This window comes from Mytilinidion resinicola, assembly GCF_010093595.1.
Source record: "Mytilinidion resinicola strain CBS 304.34 unplaced genomic scaffold BDZ99scaffold_14, whole genome shotgun sequence".
In the NCBI taxonomy this organism is placed as follows: Eukaryota; Fungi; Ascomycota; class Dothideomycetes; order Mytilinidiales; family Mytilinidiaceae; genus Mytilinidion; species Mytilinidion resinicola.
In genome coordinates, this window is record NW_022985450.1 from 1,130,283 (window position 1) to 1,149,143 (window position 18,861).

At 52.1% G+C, this 18,861-nt stretch overlaps 9 protein-coding genes across 9 annotated transcripts; 3 read left to right on the top strand and 6 right to left on the bottom strand.

Annotated features, from left to right (window-relative positions):
• The first annotated feature begins 1,620 nt into the window (after positions 1-1,620).
• Positions 1,621-2,562, top strand: BDZ99DRAFT_80758 (uncharacterized protein). The gene has a single exon (XM_033728916.1). The coding sequence runs from the start codon at positions 1,739-1,741 to the stop codon at positions 2,276-2,278; it is 540 nt and encodes a 179-aa protein (XP_033574460.1). The 5' UTR covers positions 1,621-1,738; the 3' UTR covers positions 2,279-2,562.
• BDZ99DRAFT_80757 (uncharacterized protein) lies at positions 2,563-3,586 on the bottom strand. The gene is made up of 2 exons (XM_033728915.1): positions 3,418-3,586; positions 2,563-3,348 (listed from the first exon to the last, which is right to left on the bottom strand). Exons 1-2 carry the CDS (start codon positions 3,472-3,474, stop codon positions 2,848-2,850), a joined length of 558 nt encoding a protein of 185 aa, XP_033574461.1. The 5' UTR covers positions 3,475-3,586; the 3' UTR covers positions 2,563-2,847.
• Positions 3,587-5,400: 1,814 nt separating this feature from the next.
• BDZ99DRAFT_465360 (uncharacterized protein) lies at positions 5,401-6,159 on the top strand. Its single transcript, XM_033720526.1, has one exon. It carries the CDS (start codon positions 5,569-5,571, stop codon positions 5,968-5,970), a length of 402 nt encoding a protein of 133 aa, XP_033574462.1. The 5' UTR covers positions 5,401-5,568; the 3' UTR covers positions 5,971-6,159.
• A 369-nt stretch (positions 6,160-6,528) lies between these two features.
• BDZ99DRAFT_510328 (uncharacterized protein) lies at positions 6,529-7,500 on the bottom strand (the record flags this gene model as incomplete). Its single annotated transcript, XM_033724465.1, has 3 exons — positions 6,529-7,298; positions 7,353-7,392; positions 7,468-7,500. 3 exons carry the CDS (start codon positions 7,498-7,500, stop codon positions 6,802-6,804), a joined length of 570 nt encoding a protein of 189 aa, XP_033574463.1. The 3' UTR covers positions 6,529-6,801.
• A 1,218-nt stretch (positions 7,501-8,718) lies between these two features.
• Positions 8,719-9,398, bottom strand: BDZ99DRAFT_523114 (uncharacterized protein; the record flags this gene model as incomplete). The annotated part of the gene is made up of 2 exons (XM_033725775.1): positions 8,719-9,122; positions 9,203-9,398. 2 exons carry the CDS (start codon positions 9,396-9,398, stop codon positions 8,719-8,721), a joined length of 600 nt encoding a protein of 199 aa, XP_033574464.1.
• An 826-nt stretch (positions 9,399-10,224) lies between these two features.
• Positions 10,225-11,478, bottom strand: BDZ99DRAFT_447905 (uncharacterized protein; the record flags this gene model as incomplete). The annotated part of the gene is made up of 2 exons (XM_033718034.1): positions 10,225-10,932; positions 11,150-11,478. The coding sequence occupies 2 exons, from the start codon at positions 11,476-11,478 to the stop codon at positions 10,389-10,391; spliced, it is 873 nt and encodes a 290-aa protein (XP_033574465.1). The 3' UTR covers positions 10,225-10,388.
• Positions 11,479-12,058: 580 nt separating this feature from the next.
• Positions 12,059-13,270, bottom strand: BDZ99DRAFT_537164 (uncharacterized protein). Its single transcript, XM_033726608.1, has 2 exons — positions 12,934-13,270; positions 12,059-12,878 (listed from the first exon to the last, which is right to left on the bottom strand). Exon 2 carries the CDS (start codon positions 12,832-12,834, stop codon positions 12,544-12,546), a length of 291 nt encoding a protein of 96 aa, XP_033574466.1. The 5' UTR covers positions 12,835-12,878; positions 12,934-13,270; the 3' UTR covers positions 12,059-12,543.
• Positions 13,271-14,234: 964 nt separating this feature from the next.
• Positions 14,235-15,185, bottom strand: BDZ99DRAFT_80815 (uncharacterized protein). Its single transcript, XM_033728918.1, has 4 exons — positions 14,897-15,185; positions 14,680-14,840; positions 14,590-14,628; positions 14,235-14,538 (listed from the first exon to the last, which is right to left on the bottom strand). Exons 1-3 carry the CDS (start codon positions 15,112-15,114, stop codon positions 14,597-14,599), a joined length of 411 nt encoding a protein of 136 aa, XP_033574467.1. The 5' UTR covers positions 15,115-15,185; the 3' UTR covers positions 14,235-14,538; positions 14,590-14,596.
• A 2,074-nt stretch (positions 15,186-17,259) lies between these two features.
• Positions 17,260-18,692, top strand: BDZ99DRAFT_478970 (uncharacterized protein; the record flags this gene model as incomplete). Its single annotated transcript, XM_033722203.1, has 4 exons — positions 17,260-17,520; positions 17,569-17,665; positions 17,887-18,266; positions 18,420-18,692. 4 exons carry the CDS (start codon positions 17,260-17,262, stop codon positions 18,690-18,692), a joined length of 1,011 nt encoding a protein of 336 aa, XP_033574468.1.
• Between the last annotated feature and the right edge of the window lie 169 nt (positions 18,693-18,861).

The window sequence follows — 18,861 nt, forward strand, 5'->3', positions numbered from 1 at the left end:
GACGCCGACTTAAAGGATAAATACCAACGGACGCCGCTCTGGTATGCTGCACAGTCTAGGCACAAGGCTGTAGTTGAGCTGTTGCTCGAGACAGGCAAGGTCGACGTCAACTCGATAGATAGCATTCTCCAATATACGCCGCTCTCATGGGCGACAGAACACGGACGCGAGTGGAACGATGTAGTCGAGCTCTTGCATAACACGGGCAAGGTCAACGCCAACTCAAAGGACAACTAGCAATGGACACCGGTCTAATGGGCGATAGAGAACGAGCATAAGGCCCTAGTCAAGCTACTTCAGTTTTTACCGCGATATCGTAAATTCTATTTCAAGAGAGTTTAGATATTTTCATAAACCGTGGGAATTCAAGTCCACTTATAAGCTACATTTTAATCATAAAAGTGAATTTGAATTTTCTTTTGCTATTTTTTTTAAGTCTATATAGGGCGCAAGGGCTTAGTATCTCCATAACTGCCCATTGTAATAGAAGGGGAAAAATCTTAAGACTGTAGAAGAGGAAAAATGGAGAAAGACAAGTATACTACAAATTTCAAGTTAAGGTTACCCGAAAACGCCTTTAGCGGATAATATCTACACTCTTTTCGTTCCTCAGACCGGCATGCTCTGACCCTTGGAGTTCCTCTGCATGGTACTTAGGTATGTTTAATAATGGCTGACATGCTTAGGCTGGACTGTCAACCACTAGTGAGGAAGAGGATGGTAAGGCGAGTTCGGATCAGATCCTGGGTAGACATTATAGAGGTGGAAGGTCGTCGATAGAAGGTGTGGGTGGTCTGAAGGCTGATTGGTGTCTGTGAATGTGCTGTAAAGTAGGAGCAGTTGAAGGAGGTGGTGAAGTGTGAGGACTGAAGTGTGATGCAAGGAGACTGAAGACTCCAGGCCAGTCTCCTTATATACTTCTTCCTCCATACAAACTGGCTGACTATCCCTTCTGGCGGCCTCTCGTAATGCCAAAGCCCCATGAGACTGAGCCCTATGAGACTGAGGTCGGCCAGGTTGTCCAGGGCTGTGTAAGCCGGTTCCTGCCCGTATGGCTTAGTAACTTCAGGGGGCCTTTTGCAGCCAAGTGATTCCTCTTCCATGCGTGCTCCTTGCACATAGATCCACTGATCTTGCTACAGTCAGCCTATCCCATCGTCAGGCCGGGTCGAGAGGCTCATTTTGAATCTGCCTCGCCGTTCATCCATGGATTGTCAAATGCGGACCGTTCTGCCTGGCTTCCAGATCTGCCTTACGCTTGGGTTGTGGGTGCCGGCCTACTATCCGAGTGTCTACCACCCTGCGGGTCCATCCGGATAAGGTTCTAAGGGGGTGGCTCATGATGGTGAAGAGGTGGCTCAGGACGGGAGGAGAAGTGACTCTTGAGGGTGAAGGTGGCTCAGGACGGGAGAAGGGCGTGCCGGATCAGCATCGCGACGAGGTGACTGGCTGCCTGGATAGACTGCGCCAACACGCATAGAAAGGTCGACAATCCAAGCCATGGAGCATAAGATATTGGCGTCGGGGGCTACCCATCCTCAGCCGCTTAGGTAGATATTACCGCAATACTAGGCAGACTTAAGGGTTTTTCAGTTGCAGCTAAGACATCTTTGTGGGGATGGCGGGACAATACTGCGTAACTCCGTCTCCTTAGTACCCAGATATAAGCTTGCCGTCTGCCCTGAGGATCCATGTCAAACTGAATCTTCATTCTACTCTCCCGCCAATACAGCTCACCATGGCTCCAACCAAAACCTCGCCACGTCAGAACAATAGAAGAAGCACTCTTCCTCTTCAGAAAAAAAGATCCAGCAAGCGACTAGAGGCACTTCACCAGGCTCAACAACGCAAAATTGCCTCAGACGATAAGCACCTTGGCCAAGATCGAAACACCAATGAGCACGATGGCAACTATACCGATTCCCAAGAGACTATCACAAACTCGCTATGTCCCACCTGCACTCGATTACGAGCGTATATGGATTCGTCCATAAAGGCCAACACAGTCGAATACCTCGGATGGCGCCTGCCAGGCCCAGTCCCAAACAACGAAGAACCGCATGTCTGGGTTGATCTGGGGGATAAGAACCAACATGGCTTGCTACGCTGGTATCCCGCGTCGAGCGCCTTCGTCCTTGTCGCGTCGGGCAATGTATTACAAGGGCTGGAGTTGGCTGGTGTTGTGATGTGCGAGCATTTTGAGGATGTTGGGGCACAACTGGGGAAGCAATTGAGTGATACAGCTAGCCTTATGAACCTTCTCGCCTCAAAACGTTAACAAAGACGCCTGGAATCTCAACCCCTCTCTCTATCTTACATTTATCGGCCCTCCTCGGTTGCCATCCCATGTGCCGTTACACACTCCGTGACCTCACCGGCACTGGCCACTCTGAAATGCTTCCAGTCAAGCTCGGCCCCAAGAGTCCGAACAAGCCTCGGTTTTGAGTCCTCGAGTTGAGCGAACAGTCCCTACTGTGGGAGCAATGCCTTTTGGCGTCTCGTTGACATCGGCGATGAAGACGCCAGGTACGCAAGAGCGGCGTGGCGCAGTGCCATAAGCGCGTGAGCGGCTAGCCTAGCCGCCGTAGTGCAGAAATCGTGGCATCGTCAGCCAGCTGGTCGTCTTGGCCGTGGTCGTGGTCGAAGTCTTTGCAGCCATATGCTGCTGGGGCGAGTGGTGGTAATTCGAACCTTAGTTGGGCGCTCCTTGTCCCCTTCCTCTTCATCGCCCACGTCGAGAGCCCGTCGCCGCTTCCGGCCCTTCTGCTGCGATGTGTTGGGCACAGCATCTTCTGCAGTGGCTGAGACTTCTTCGGCTGAGACTTCTTTCGCAGAGCTGACGTGCTTCTAAACGGGGCGCTCCTTCTCCTCGTCATCTTCCTCGGATATCCTCCGCCGCTTCCTCCTGTGCGGTGCGGTCAGAGGGCTTTCGGCGGACAGCGGTGGTGTCGGAAACCGGCCTGCTTGGCGTGGCCTCCGTGGCCTCCGTGGCCGGTCTGGTGCTGCCACTGTTTTCCCCGGCTCGACTCTGGCGCCAATATCATTACCGCCTTTGTCTTTGTCGTCGTCGTTGTCGCTGCCATCGTCAGAGGTGGCCCCCTCGAGCTCTTCCAGCGCCTTCAGCTCGGCCTTGCGCTTCTCTTTAACCTCTGGTGGCGTGCGCCCTATGGGCCAGTCGTCGGCGGCGTCATGGTACATGACACGTCTGCATATCTGTTCTGTCAAAACCGCATCAAGGTGCAGTTCAAGTGCAGCAACGAATTGGTCATCGTAGGCTTCCTGGGCTACCGGTGTGCCCGCGCGGGGAACGAGGAAGGCACCTTGAGTGCCAACAATGTCGAGGAAGTCCTGCAAGTTCGCGCTGCTGTTAGCCAGTGGGCCGCAATGCGAAACTGGATCAAAAGAATGCAGGCTTACGATGGGCAGATCTTGGCTGGCCGTGGTAGTGGATGGGCTGTCTGGCCGCGATGTCATGACCAGTGATGGCTGTGTGCAGGGACGACACGAGTTGGCCGTTTTTGCCGGGCTGTTTTGGGTGGAGGTGGGAAAGGTGGGGAGGTGAGCCTTCAAATAAAGTCGGAAATCCACGAGTCAGCACGGGCGCGGCGAGGGAGCGTCATCACGTGATCTAAGAACTATGTGGGGCACGACAAGGAGGTGGCACGAACCCTAGGCCTGGCCACAGCTGGAAACGACAGAACACAGGGCAGCGGCATCATTACAAAGAGAAACGAAAATTCAATTGCTACAAGCACTGGCCCACTGGATACGGTATTCTATCTACGCTAGTGCTACTAGTCTCTCTCTTGCACAACCATGACATGCCAGCCAGGTGGCCTTCCAAACGACGCTTACTTACACTCCCCATCTTTAAGGCCATACTCCAATCGTCGTCTCTTCGCCTGCGGAGATTCGGGTAGCAAGGGCCCTAAGCTGGGTGCTGGAGAACTTCGTCGATGTCCAGGCGCTGCGCTGCGCATGATTATTTGCTGCCCACTGGTATCTCACCATCTCAATAAAGAGACGGTTAACTGCGACGGGGTTTTGGATCAGCCAATCTGCCACCAGAAGCCATTGAAGCCTTGCAATATGGAACACTCACGATGTATGTAGCCTCTGGCCGACGACGCGCGCACTCTTATAATCCCTGGCCATTTATGAATGGCATTCTGATAGCTCTTCCGGAAGGACGGGCGCAGCTTCTCGTTGTCCTTGGCGTCGCGCTACGGGGTTGACGGAGAACTTCCACGGGTGGTAGTTGTACGTCAGCTCGAACAAGATGATGCCCATGGCCCAGATGTCGATGGAGTGGTCGTAGTCCTCTAGCTCCGATCTTGCCGGCCGTGCCCGGCTCGAGCCGTAACGACCCACCTGTCTGCATGTGCCTGGATGTGCCGACGTCCAGTAGGACGGAGCGGAGCGGCCTGCCGATGAGGCCAATGTTGGTCGGCTTCAGGTGCCCGTCTCACTATGGTAAAACCGTGTCTAAAACTTCCGAACCAAGTCACTTCGGGGCCACAGACCTGCAGCGGCGGCTATTGAGACTCTGTTAATAAGGTTAGCTTCCACGTCCTGGCATGGACAGAAAGACGCCAGTCGCGAATGACGTGGCGCGGGATGACACGGCGCTTCAGCAGCTGATCCAAGACAAGGTAAGTCTCATCTCAAACCCCCATTCCCCACACACCCCTCCCCCCTTGCAAGAGCATCAATAATTGGTACGCCAGTTCCCGTCCACCAACCCAATAATACTCGGAGACTGGGAGGTCGGGATGGGCCAGTTTTCCTCTCTTCAAGAGGGCCTGCCGCAGATGCGGAAGCTCTGCGGCGTAGTGGTCAGGGTGCACAGCGAGAACGGCGCGGTGCGGGTGGGCGGCGAGATGTACAGCAACGTCAAGACGGAAAACGTGGAGACGGGGCGGCATCTCAAGGACGAGCATTTCCTCCTTGTCGTGGACGCTAGCAACTTCCGCCGGTCCAAATTCGATAGAGGGTGGAGAGCAGTCGTCGAATGGACAGTTGATCTGCACCGGTGCGTCCGTGTATTTTTCCTTTAGAAAATCCAGCAGGTCGTGCAGGGGCATTGTCAGAGACACCCCTCCCTGCGGCATCGCCCCATGGGTAGATCGTCGTGGCGTTCCGTCTCCTGGTCCAGGCTCTCTGGCCGGTCTGGCGGTGCAGCTGTGTCAGGGAGCCGAGCGGCGTAGTGCTTGATCGCCTGAGCCAGGCCCTCTGGCTTGGCCACGGTGCACCACCAATTAGAGACAGCATTGGCGTAGATATCGGTAGTCGTAGCGCGTGCCCGTTTGCCGCGCAGGTTCCAGCGTAGTTTGCTGAGCGCATCCAGGGTGGTGCCGATGGCGCACAGCAGGAAGACTTCGAGGGAAATGGACAAGAGCTTGACGAGGATCGTCCTGGCTTTTTTGCGGTGATTGTTGCCAATGATCGTGACCGGGTCCTTCCCGACGACGGCTACTGCCTTTGATAGCCTGTTTCCTCGAGATCTTCCAGGGGGAGAATCCGCTGGAAACCCTCCGAATCCCGTTGTCGAGCACGGCGATAAGGCTGATGTGGTCTGTGAGCGCACGGGTGGGAGCCATAGAGCCATCTGTGACTCTTACGTCGTTACTTAGTCTAATCAAACAGGACCCTCATGATGAGACAAGCAAACAGCGCCAACAGAGGCTCGTACAGAAGCTCGACAATGCCGCCCAAATATCCTTTGCCGAACGTACCCTCCAGCAGGACCACATTCGACTCCTAGCCAAGATGAACAACGAAGCCAAAGTTCGCCGATCGACCAAGTCAGTAGTACTAGGGAAGGCAAAGGTGATGAGCTATAAGGATATCGAAGCACGAGCGAAGCGTGCTGAGGAAGCCGCTGCGGCTCAGGGAAAACGAGGTCGGAGGTGCGGGAGTGCTGCGCCAGAGCAGATGTGCCAGAGCCAAAGGCTAAGATGGCGCGGATGAGCGGAACACAGCTTGCAGACGCAGAGCTATGGGCCCAGAGGCGCGGATGCGAGAACACCAGAGCCATGGAGGGCCCCAGTGGCGCGGATGACCGAAGCGCAGGTTGTGGAAGATGGGGTTGTGGCATGCGGTCTCACCTTGGATCGGTTTGAGCAGGCTCGCGTGGGCTTTGCGAGGTTGATAGACAGTAAATGACAATAAGTCTTGTCGCATTTTCAGCGCAATAGGCTGGTGTTGTGTCGGTAGGCTGCACTTGTCATGCTTGGGGTGACCGTCCCTATTATCGTGCCCGCTGTAGTGCTCGCCCTTATGTTGCCTGTCGCCGTCGCTCTCTTCGTGCGCGCCTTTATTACGCCTTGTCATGCCTTACGGTAGGCGTTCCCGGCATCGTCGTACCCGTCGTCGTTGCAGATGCTCTGCGGCGGCGAAGACGCGCTCGATTGAACCAGAAACCCGCTAGAGACCGTTTTTGATTCTCAAAGTGTGAGGCCGGGCAGCTGGCTTTACCAACAGCGCCACAAAAGAGTGTGAATTGAGACTCGATCTCGATTCCCAACTGCCAGCTACTTATACGCTCACAGGCTAATGTCGCCCGCAGGCCCTGATACATTTTGCTCTTAAACAGAGCCGAAGTGAGAATTGGGTACATTTACTATCTATCCTGCAGCTGATGTAATTCTAGTGGCCGTGATAGCCACCACAGAATGGCTAAATTGCTCGCTACGCGTCTTGGAACCCAGGGGCAGGCGATAAGGTGCATTGCAGGCATCAACTCTTTAAGCTTTGTCGAAGGCTATCTTCAGGTATACGGGGTTTGAGCTTCTGAAGGGCTTACTTGGTAAGGGTTTGGCCCTTACCCACTCTCTTGCTGACCGTAGTTCTGTCGAGACCACTCTTTCCCCGGCGAATCTTTTCGTTGAACCATAATCTGATACTATCTCGTTCGCAAGAATTAAGCACCGTGTCTTCAACCATCAGTATGCCATATATGTAGGATATAGACCAGGCCTCCAATAAGTCGCGCCAGAAGCCTGGAGAATCCTGGAGGAGAGTCCTGATAAAGCTCTCTAGGAGGAGAGCGTTATTAGGATAATAGACGTTATTAGGATAATAGACGTTATTAGGATAATAGAAGATCTCGTGGCAATGGAATCTCTGCATAGATGATAGATTGTTGGGGGGGCTAAGGCCGATATATGTGCTTCGAAGCAATACAACTCTTTCGGGTCCAAACAGCCCTGCTGGAAATTGGAACCGCACGGAATTGTTATCTAGCATCCGGTATCCAGGAATTTTCATAGGATTAATCCGTCGAGTTATCTCGTCATCTGGAAGGAGTTATGGATCGATTATACCGTAGGACCATGGGGCGGGGCGAAAACCTGCCTCAACCAACTTCCGTGCGGCGAGGTCGAAATCAGACTCAGAAGGGATCAGCATATAGCCATAGGTTATATTTGTTAGTATAATTATTGGCAAGCATAGGAGAAGACATACATTAAGTAGTGTCACCGCTCCGAGAAAGGCCATTGCCTGTTCACCCCAAACAACCACCTTGACTGGATGCAACGCCTGAACGACGGATTCGAACGCCATTGTGGCAGTGAGGGCGGTAGAAGACTAGCTGAATGCGTCCACCGCGGGCGTGCAGCGTGCGAGTGCTTTGTGCGGGAGGTTGCGTGACAGTGGATTTTATTGCGGAGTGGGATAAAGATGCTTATCATGAAAGTCTGCCCCACCTCGTGCACGGCCACCACCTTGTGCAGATCCTCCCGCTGTTCAGATCCTCCCGCTGTTCCGCTGTGCAGATCCTCCCGCTGGCACGATCCTCCCGCTGGCACGATCCTCCCGCTGGCACGATCCTCCCGCTGGCAAGATCCTCCCGATCGCACGATTCTCTCGATTGCATAATTCTCTCGATCGCATAATTCTCTCGATCGCACAATCCCCGCGCTCTCAACCTTTTTGGCATAGGGTTCGGGCCGAGGCGCGTTGACATTATTCCGGTTCAGCCTCCTAAGCTTGCGACCATCGTAGCGTCCCCTTCCTTAACTTTTGCTCCTGACATTGCATATTTATTCCTATCCATTCGTGTACACGTTCCTATAAAATACTACGCAACCGCATATAGCTGATATCAAGTCGAGCAAACCAAGAGCGACTTAACTATTACCGCTCATGACTACATGTAGCGCAGCTCCCTTCTGGAGAGACCTTAACCCAACGCTTGCAGGAACAACAGTAGCAAACCCGTTTGGATCATTTCGCAAACTGGATCCCTAGAAACCAAGGGAAGAAGATCCTTCGAAACTGCAGGTCATCACTGTGGTGAGTCATTCCCTCCACCACTCTTCATGACAGGCCCAAGACCATGCTGAGGCTGCATACTATAACCCCTGCTTGTGTTGAGCCCATTACCCTCTGCCATGACCTTCGACGCTTCATAGGCGAGGTCGTGCTTTATGCAGTTCCCCATGACCCTCCGTCCATGAATGCTTCCTAAGGGATGTGCCTAGTACTTCTTCTCTCCTGCCACGCGCGAACCCGGAAGCTGATATTTAAATTGCTCACTATGGACCGCTGCCGAATGATTGCACGCGCCCGACTAATTAACGGAAAGATCGGCGATGAAGCGGAGCAGTGGTACGATTGAGTCGGCATCTGCACCGTCCTCTTATAGCCCGCACCCGCGCTGAAGGACACCACGGCCTCTGCGGTGAAGGAGCTGACCAACGGGACACCCTCTGTCTAAATCCAAGCTACTCCTTCATGAGCTTCAGGGTGCTCGCGACGAGCTTCAACTCCGGGGTGCTCGCGATGAGCTTCAACTCCAGGGTGCTCGCGACGAGCCTCAACTCCAGGGCGCTCGCGTGTCCTGGCCCTCGTGACCACATTTCCTCCGGTTTGAAGTTCCGGTCGCTGTGCAAAACCAGCGCCCCCAGATTCTGGAAAGGATTGAAACGTGTGTTGAACTTCTGCCTTGTGGAATCTGCTTCCGCCGGCGTCCCATTTGCGGCAAATATGCGTAGTATAAGGGAACTTCCTCATTGCCCAGCCGAAGACATTTATAGTGTGTCGCGCTTGCGCTTCGTGTTTACTGTAGTTCATCCTCGGTTTAGGGCATTGAACAGGCGGCTCGGCAGGCTGCTCAACTTCGGGATGTTGTAATCTTCAAATGTTCATTAATCAAAATAACAGTGATCGAAAGCCCTGCCAACCTTATCACACTGACAGAGGGCGCTTGCCTCTTCGGCAGCTTCCTCACAAAGCTCTTCCATATCTCCCTCAGCCTTCAAAGCCCTGCGAAACATTTCACGCTGACGGAGGGCGCTTGCCTCTACAGCAGCTTTCTCACAAAGCTTTGTCAGATCCTCCTCGGTGTTCAGATTCGGATCTACCGTCGATGGCTTGTGTCGTAGGGGACTCATGTTGACTTGTCTGTACCTTTGGAAGAGATTTATTGATGTTAGAAACAATTCCAGTTTTGAAACGGGTAGACGGTCGCGATCTGTGTGATTGTGTTTATGGCGTAATCATGTGCGTCCAGAAATAATGGAGGGCAACTGGTAAGGATGGAATGAATGAGAGCCGGTAAGGCAACGAGTTGAAGAACCTGTTGGCCGCGTCGGGCGTAACTGCTTGATATAACATCCTCTCCCCGTTGCTGATCCCAGATCCGAACCCCGAGTCAGTTTCCGGTACGACAGAAGAAGGACGAACAGGGTCCTTCGGCTGCGAAAAGCAGTCATCGCATTTCCATGAGACAGACCACTTTTGCGCCGGCGACCTCACCAAGCTTTGCTTCATTTTGTAAGGAGGCATCGTTCGAGTTCCTAACACGGTAGTGTTCCTGTACTCTTCCAAATAACAACCGCTTGTCTTTGTATCTGCGGCCGAGATAATACCGCAGGCATTAGTGGCGGAGGGACGGCGGAGAGACTGTAGGAGAGTAGCGAAGGAGGATGATGTGCGCTGAAGCTAGGCACGGGCCCGCCCAAACCAGCACATCCCAAAACAGCACGTTTGGCGCATTACAGCTTTGGAAGCATTCTTCTGCAAGTGATCAGGCTCAATCAGGATAAATAAACGGCTATAAGTTAAACTATTATTTGTAGACTAGTCACTGGCGAGAATGGGATCCAGGCACGAGAAGTTGGATTGGGTTTTTTCCAGAAAGTAGTCATTCCCTCTTCAATACTTGACAAGCAGCGATCCTCTACTGTTCTGGACCGTGAGAATTAGTGATGCATGACTCTGTATTTTTTTGCGTGTGTATATATAGCCCGTCTCAGCGGAGGGTTCGCCGCCAACATGGCATAAATTCGAAGGTTAGACACCAGCCTGGATCGAAAGTCCTAGGTCATGACATCCACCCGAGACCACAAGTCAAACCACTCCCGAACCCAGCCAGCCAACCCTCACATCACTCCTTCCTCGCGTCCACCTCCTCCTCTTTCGTGACATCCACGTCCCACTATTATCTCAATCCTCCTCCTCTTCCTAAGGTACGACTCCACAAACTCCATGCTCTTCGCCTGGTCACTCTCGGATACCGGTTGCAGCGCTGGTAGCTGTGGGCTTGATTGTGGCGGCAGGCTGGACCCCGACCTCGAGCCGTCGGAGCTGCGACGGCTCAAGGAGCTATTGCGGCGCGAGCGGGGCGCTGGACAGCTGTCGGAGCGTTGGTGCTGGAGATGAGGTGGTTGCGGATGCGACTGGGGGTGTGATGGATGCGGATGGTGGTGTTGGCCCGGACCAGGGGTTGGCGTCTGCGGAATCTTTGTGGGCGTGAAGTACGGTGTTGCGGGATGGCCAGTAGGAGGAGAAGGATGGAGCAGGAAGACGGGAGCGTTGGCGCGGGCGCTCATTTCTTGCTCACCCAGATGCCAGTGCGTGCTCTCGGCGGATCTCCGAGGAATCTGCATCTCCGAGGCCACTTTTTGCCACATCTCGTCTTTGAATCTGTGGAGGATGTTAGTGAGGGTTTCAGAAAATGGGTGAAGGGGGTGTGAGGAGATGAATTCTGGACGCTGTGGAACGCCATCTGGTGATGACCAAAATTCAAAGGTGCTCGTGAGAGCGAGAGATGCGTTAGGAAAGTGGTAGACTAAATAACCACATGTTTGCAGCGTTACGCGCCTCGTCATATTTGAAGAGTGGTGGTTGAGGGTGGACCTACTGAGCATAGAGTCTCGCCAACTTGTTTTTCTTCTCTTCGTCCCAGACTACGCACTTTTCGAGGTAGTTTTGGTATCGTAGTCGGCATGCGATGGCTGATCGTCCTGGAAAATGCTTTGCGATGTCCTCCCATTTCATGTCTGTGCCTCGGAGCTCGATGATTAGATTGTCCTCCTCTTGACTCCATTTTGGGGGTTTCTTGACTGGACTTTCCTCGGGCAACGGAGTCTGTGACGTAGCGCGCCTAATAGGGGGAAGCGGAGGTGAGCGATGGGGTGACGCGGGAGGTGGTTGACTGAGGTCGCGGTCGATCAGAAATTTGACACTCATGCGACTGCCACTCTGGCCTGGGAGGCTCGTGGGTTGAGGTGAATATTTTGTGGAGCAGTCCAGGCTCGACGGGTTGATATTGGCCATGTGTGGGATGTGATTAGATGATTGGCACAGGATGCAGCCTTAGAGGAGAATGTAAGGCAGAAAGCGGTGAAGATGCAGGAGATGCAGGCGAGAAGGCAAACATGCGTCCTTACTCTAGCTGGGCGTAACCAGCTCTATCGGTCCTCTCCGTGCCGCACTTCAGATCCTTTGAATCTATTGTGTTCAAGTCCTAGCTCTTTGACAACCTACCCGTCCCGGCATCCGATAATCACTAAGGGGTTGAAGTGGCTGACAATCTTTCACGTTCAGAATGCGCAAATCTAGGGGGACCAGAAAGCTTGCTACTCTCTACTGAGATATGGGCGGCATCATATCCGACAATGCCGACTGCACTACCCGCGCCGCTTGCGCGTCACTTCTCGATATTCGGTACGCTAAAATAGAGCTGGAGCAGGATGAGGTGTGGGAGGTGCAGGTGCGGAGATTCACGGCGATGATGCTAAGATTCGCGAGGTCGGCCAATCATCGCAGGCTTTTGATTTCGGTACACGTGCCTTTAAGGGTGTTGAGTTGCCAGCGCGGCGGAATTTGCCGGGCGCCCAGTTTCAACCAAACTCTAACTCTAAACTCTAAACTCCGCCCACATACATCTAGCTGCTACCGAGCAAAACGAGGTAAGCGATTACCCGTAGCGACGAGAAGGTCACCATCCTCAAGCCGCCGGTAAAGATATGGCACGATCTCGAGAAAAACGGGCTATATAGATTTAATGAGAAATTCGGGACGGCACTAGGTGATACCTAGTGGTAACTTAGAGAGAAATTTAGGAAACTGTATGGACTCGGAGCTATAGACAAGGTCGTGTGTTGGATTGCCGATTTTCTGCTTCATTGAGAATGCTAGCTACTTGCGAATGGTCCTTCTTCTCTGCCCAGAAGCGTGGTGTCTTCCCTCTACTATCCAACTTCAAAGGATCGGCTCCTTGCTCTAACAAGTACTTGACGATGTCTGGCTTGCCTAACTCCGCGGCTCGGTGAAGTGGCGTCCCAGGCCAAACGGTTCACGCTTCCAATACACCACCGGTTCCTTTTCATATTTGACTTCATTGATTGGTGCCCCTTGCTCCACAAGCCGACGAACCACATCTAGAGCATCGGGTGTGTCCCTGTGGACAGCATATTGGAGGAGTTGGCCACAGCGAGCGTCGGCTCCTCGAGAGAACAAATAGTCTATAACTTCCAGAGGAGCCAAGTACACGGCTCGAGACGTGGGGGTGTAATCCCACACGGGTATTGGGATCGGCACCATGGTTGAGCAACCACTTAACCATTTCTCTATCCGAGGTACATATGCTAGAAACTGTCAGCGAACTTAGAATGAAATGTTAGCAATGAACAAAGAGCGTACCTCAACACAGGGGGTTCGTTCCGACCCTTGGATTGGTTTATATCCCATCCGTACTAAAAGAGCAGTTCCAACACTTCCCAGGCTCGCCCACGTACAGCAAGCTCAGCAGGAAGATTTCCATCTGCAACGTTCTCATCAAGCAAGAATCGCACTATTTCGATATTCCGCTTGCGAATGGCTATGGAAAGCGATCGGTACGACCACGCCGGATGGGGCTTCTCCGGCGAGGATACCGGACGAGGATGATGTAGGAGACATAGAGCTTTCTTTTTGACTTCCTCGAGATCTCCCCTACAAGCGGCCTGGTAACAAAGCTCGACTTTTCAGGCCTGAAAAAGGGGGGTCCAAGTCCAATCGGCGATGGTGTACGAATTCTCCGGGGTATCTACATTTTCGTAATGCAAAGGAGGTTGAGGTTGAGGTTCAAAGCAGATGGAAATTGTTGGTTGCTGGGAGGTTTATCGTAGGATAGGAGATGGAATGGTTGGGAAGTGCAAAAGGCTCCAATGTTCGACGTACGTTTCCGTGGTCGGCTAATTGAATGGCTTGTCGGGTGCCACGAGTATGCTTGCGGAGAACAAGTCCACAGCTGCCCATGACAGGCAAAGCGGTTGTATGATCTCTTGCCTCTAGCGGTGTGCTCCGAGCGTTCAAAAGGACGGCATGAGAGTTGACGTTCGATGAGGCTCTGTGGCTTAGTCGCAGAACTACGCTAGCCGGCAAAACACGGAGAGTGGCGCGTGACGTATTAATTGGAGCCCAGCTGAGGTGTGTGGTGGGGCAGTCACATGGTCCCCCAGATGCCTACCCCTCCGCCAAGATATGCAAACTTCGACAGCGCCTTAAAAACGCCCCCTTTTGCAGCAAAGTTTGTGTCGTCTCTCAGGTAGGCAATGCACTGTACCCTACAGCTGTCTCCCATTTTATTGACATGCTGTTTATCTAGAGATCTACGCAGAGCCCACCAAAACAAGCAACCCACCAACTCCATCTACCTACGCTACCCATGCCATCGCATCTCGAGCAATTCCTAATACATGTTGATAAAGACGCAACCAATTACCCTACAGAAGTGTATAGTAGAGGGGCAGGTCTCTGCCCTGGAAAATCAGAGAGAAAAATTTGTAACAAAGCAAACTCCAGATGTACGTTTCTCTTAGCCTGCACTGATATACATATCTAAATATACCAGCTCTCGGGGCGCTCAGGAATTTTCCAAGCGGTTGGGCCACCTAGATCAGATATAGGGGTCGCAAGTGATCAGATAGTTATCCCCATTCGAATCACGAAGGATAGCGTATACAGAACCGAATACAAACACTCCTCAGATCTTTGGGCCATGGTATCTTCTGCGCCGCTGGGAAGCCAGCATTTATCAGCGACAGTGTGAGCTATGTAGCGTGGATGAAATAATGAGAGGCTATTCGGTTTGTTCGAGGGGATATCGGAGGGGTTGGTTGGCACGTGGGGGAGCCATCGTGTTGTCGTGGTAGTTGTTTGGGATATTGGAGGGGTTGGTTGGCACGTCGGGGAGCCGTACAATCGTGTCGTCGTGGTAATTGTTTGGGATGTCCTCTAGTTGGAACTGCGATTCCCCATAATGGCCTTTGAGGTATTAGCGAGAGCTGTGATTTATAATGTATCTTTCGTACTTACCTTGAACTTATTGAGTCTGCGGCTGCTGAGGATAATCGCCTGTGAGGAAGACGTTAGCGTTACTAATAGAAGGGATTCCATGTCACGCACTGTTTCCCGCTCTTAAGCATATACCTCCGGATGATATACGCCCATTTGCCGGTATGAGACGCCCAAATGAGTTAACTTGTGATACTTGGCTCTCCTGGTTATAACAGGTGGCTGCTTGGAGTGTAGACGAAGGGCCGGTGAAGGGTCGCGAGTTTGATTCACTATGTGGAGGATCAGCGTTAGAGCTCGGCAATTTGGAGGTGGACGGGTTGGGTACCTGGAAGCACTTTCGGGTCCACCTAAGGGTCCACCTGAGGCAGGTATCAACTTGCGGCGAGTGGTACGATGAGCCATTGGAGCAGAATATTGCGATGAAGATGTGTGCACATTAGTCGCCAATGTCTGGGAGCCAACAGAAAAGGCCGCCTCCTGCTGTCGTTTTCGTTTTGCGCTACGACTAATTTGACTATCGTAATGAAGTTGGGCATCCTCCATCCAGGGCGTCGCATCTTTGGCAAGTTTTAGCAGTTTGCGATAGCTTAGAAATTCTCGGATGAAAATTGGAATGTCATCATAACGTAGCATGTGCCACTGACGATATACAAACGGCGAAAGGGATGATATTCCAACGATGCTCTTGCCATCGGTAATGGCCTCTAGGAGCAGACGTTCGGCTTTGTGAACGTCGGTGATGGCTTCTAGGGGCAGACGTGCGGCTTCGGTGATGGCCTCTAGGAGCAGACGTTCGATGACAAGATGTTTTATCCCGCGATTGAGGGCGCGCGACAACATATCTAAATCGTCGGGGGAGATTCCGATGGAGATTCTGAGCTCCCTCAGGAATCTTTTCCCAAGGCTTTTTTTTTTGAGTGCCTCCTTTACGTCTTTCGTAATTGCTTGAACTCTTGAAGGACACCCGTATCTTGTTAGTTCCCATTCCTCAAATGCTAATGCAAAGCTTCTCTCGGCCAGGGTAGCTCGAAACTTAGCCTGAGCGCTGTTAGCATGGATGTTGGTGCCATAGACGATATCGAAAAGGCGATAGTCTCGTAGTTCGCTCGGTGGATGGCCAATTGCATCTTGTACCTCTCTAGATGTAAATTCTTGAACTTTGTCGTAGAGAGAATCCAAGGTTTCGAGTAACTTTAACTTGATTCCACCATCGCCAACAGCTGACGCGTTGCTGGTTCTGTCTGAGGACGAACTTGGCGGAGAAGGCGGAGAGGTGCCATTGCTGGCTCTGTCTAAGGAGGGACAGGACGGAGAAGGCGGAGAGACGCCATCGCCAACGGCTGATGCGTTGCTGGCTCTGTCTGAGGAGGGACAGGGAGAAGGTGGAGAGGTGCCATTGCAACTTACGACTGATGCGCCGCTGGCTCTGGCCAAGGAAGAAGTCGACGTGTCTCTAGAGCTGTTGGGAGAGAGGAAAGATGGAATATTGTTGGAATTGACAGTGGCTATGGCAGAGGATTGGGACGCAGGCAAAAGTAACAAAAACTGAAACCTTTGTGCTGTCTCGTATACTTTGGTGCGTTCAAGGTGGAGTAGCTGCAGGAGATCATCATCAGAGGCATTGCAGAAGCTATCCAAGGTAGATTTGAGGATATCCATGTTGAGGAGGAGGTGAGTTGGAGCGAAGCCCAGCGAGGCGTCCCGACAAAGTCCTGCCGCCATTTTGCCTGGTCCAAGCGGGCTGCAGGCTGATTGGACCATCCACCTTCCCCGCTCTGAACGGCAACATGAAGGAAACGCCACTATCGCAACACGTCGAACGCTCCGGGCTGTTTCTTGATGCCATCACTAAGGCCTCGACTGCTTTTCAATCCATCGTTGGCAAGCGAGCCAGCCCGTTCATGGAGGGCTGTGCGGTTCGCGGTAATGTTCCCCAGCTGAGTTTCGCACCTTCATAGACCTACTCAAAAAGGCGCGGATCTTAGGAACCGCTGTCGAACATCGCCTACAGGAAGTGGTGCCGCAGCTGGCTGGAAAAGTTCCTTTCAGCTGGCAGCTGGCGGAAGCTACGATGATCTGAAGTGCGGCACGGAGAGGACCGACATGGTGATATATAGAGCTGGTTACGCCCAGCCTGACAGACATTGCATTGCAGTGTCTCCTTGCATTGGAGGTTAGGATTCTCCCATTATCTCTTTACACATACTAACTCGTTATCAAGCTTATGCTTCTTTATTAAATCTTTGATCAGCTTTACCCTTTGAGTATAGTCATTGGAGCACTACCCTTTGCATCGGCGGTAATTGTTGGAAGCTTCCGCATCTAGTGAGTTGGTCATCAAAGAATGCATATTCCGAACTAATCTTTCTGCAGGGGATCCACTGAGATTCAACGTTTTTCAACTTACCAAACAATCGCAATCCATGCTGCATCATCTTCCTGTATTCTCTTGCGGATTTTGAAAGGGTTAATCGGCTTGATACAGGGAGCTGGCGATGCGCGGTCTCCAATCAAAGGAAAGCACATCCACAGAAAGCACATCTGGGCAGTACTTCAACTGACCTCCCTGGTGCTTCGAGTACATCTAGCGATCATTCTCTTGAGTCTGCCGTCCAGGTTACAAAAGATAGAATTGGCGTATGACTTGGTGAGCGTCTTGGAGAACTATCTCAATCGACCTACTAATACATGCAGTATTATTTCTTTGCAAGTACTTCTGGATCCCTCCTTGTTACCCCCTTGCTGAAAATCATCGCATGGATTACCTGCAGGCCTAGTTCTACCGACCCTCGCGAAAGATACGAATCGAATATTGATTTCGAAACCGCATCAACTATTAGACTCAGAGAAACAGATGAGGCCGGTTCTCAAGGCTTAGGGATACAAGCCGCCGCGAACAAATTCGGTTCGATTAGCAGTCAGACCCTCGCGGGGTCCAGTAGCCAGGCAGTAAGTGGAGGCTTCATTGCCGTTTTCAAAGGCTGAGACGAGTTACAGACATTGAGCGAAACCGGATCTGCCAGGTGCGACTGTTCCTATGAGAAGCTGCACTCACAAACCGCCTTCACATCCGGCTTTTCCAAATCGCCAAATAGTTCGCCATCATGGAGCCAATCGCCTGATCCTAGCTCTCATAGAGTCGATTGCGAAATGCACGCGCCCACCCCCTGTAGCCGATATTTTTTTTTTCCCCGCTCAACACACCCAAAATCAAAGGGAACACCCCCTTCCCCCCCAACCACGCAGCCGTATACGTGTCAAATACCTTAATAAGTAACTGCCCTGCCCTCTATAATATGCTCTATACCTAATTAGGCCAATTGTATAGCCTTTATTTGGTTGCAATGACAAATACACGCCACCAAAAGCGAAGTGCGCCCGGGGATCCGCCTGGGGATCCTGATGCTACACCCCCTCCACCCCCTCCTGCCCAAAAAGGACGCCGGAAAGCACCAGTAGTGAATGCTAAGAGGGCTAGGAAGCCCTCCCAGAAGGCGGCAGAGTCTGCAATTACTGCACGCCAGCGTAAAGAGAAGGAGAAGAAGCAGCAGAAAGCTCCACGAGTTGTACCTAAGATTATTGCTCCGCCTGCCCCAAGTTCTCCGCCACTTCCACAAACCCAAAGCAATTTTGTGCATATTAGCAATAAGGAAAACGCATTCCTACAGCAACTAGAAGCTATACGCAACGGGCAGGTAGAGGTGACGCCCTTATCGCCACCTCTACTACCTAGTGTAGAGATTGGAAGTGCATGGGAAGTTCAGATTAAAGGAGAGAAAGAACCAGAGTCCAACCGCTCTGCTACTCGTCTACTTGGCAATTCACTGTTCCTAGCCTTCACAGAATAGGTTAGAGAGGAGACTGTTGGCTTCCCTCTACTGCCCATAGGCCAGGTGTACAAGATTGTTATAATATGGGGCCGGGCGTCACATAAGAAGCTTCCAAAGGCCCAGGTTATAAGTTCTAAAGTAAAGGGCGAACGGCAGGTGTTAGAGCTGGAGGACTTAATTAAGAGCTGGTCAACTAAATGGCCTAAGCGACTATATTATCTGGATCTAACAGCTATTATACGTGTGCAGCTAGACGAGACTGTCTATGCAAGCACAGAAGGAACCCCCTAGGTGACACCCGGTCCTTAATATACACCTTATTATTCATCTATTACTCTATCTACACCTTAAACTGGCCGGCGTACTGCTATACAGATGCAGGCCTTAGTTATAGGTAACAGAGTAGCAGCAGAGGAGGCTACTGGCAACTTTATTATTACTATTGCTCAGCAGTAGAGCT

What these genes read in the sequence shown, in the direction of transcription:
- BDZ99DRAFT_80758 (XM_033728916.1), top strand. Translation starts at nt 1,739, where the DNA reads ATGGCTCCAACCAAAACCTCGCCACGTCAGAACAATAGAAGAAGCACT.
- BDZ99DRAFT_80757 (XM_033728915.1), bottom strand. Translation starts at nt 3,474, where the DNA reads ATGACATCGCGGCCAGACAGCCCATCCACTACCACGGCCAGCCAAGAT. An exon ending in CCAGCCAAGATCTGCCCATC is followed by an intron (nt 3,349 to 3,417) that starts GTAAGCCTGCAT and finishes GCGAACTTGCAG; the next exon opens with GACTTCCTCGACATTGTTGG.
- BDZ99DRAFT_465360 (XM_033720526.1), top strand. Translation starts at nt 5,569, where the DNA reads ATGTGGTCTGTGAGCGCACGGGTGGGAGCCATAGAGCCATCTGTGACT.
- BDZ99DRAFT_537164 (XM_033726608.1), bottom strand. Translation starts at nt 12,834, where the DNA reads ATGGTGCCGATCCCAATACCCGTGTGGGATTACACCCCCACGTCTCGA.
- BDZ99DRAFT_80815 (XM_033728918.1), bottom strand. Translation starts at nt 15,114, where the DNA reads ATGGAGGATGCCCAACTTCATTACGATAGTCAAATTAGTCGTAGCGCA. An exon ending in GGACCCGAAAGTGCTTCCAG is followed by an intron (nt 14,841 to 14,896) that starts GTACCCAACCCG and finishes TCCTCCACATAG; the next exon opens with TGAATCAAACTCGCGACCCT. An exon ending in ATGCTTAAGAGCGGGAAACA is followed by an intron (nt 14,629 to 14,679) that starts GTGCGTGACATG and finishes TCTTCCTCACAG; the next exon opens with GCGATTATCCTCAGCAGCCG.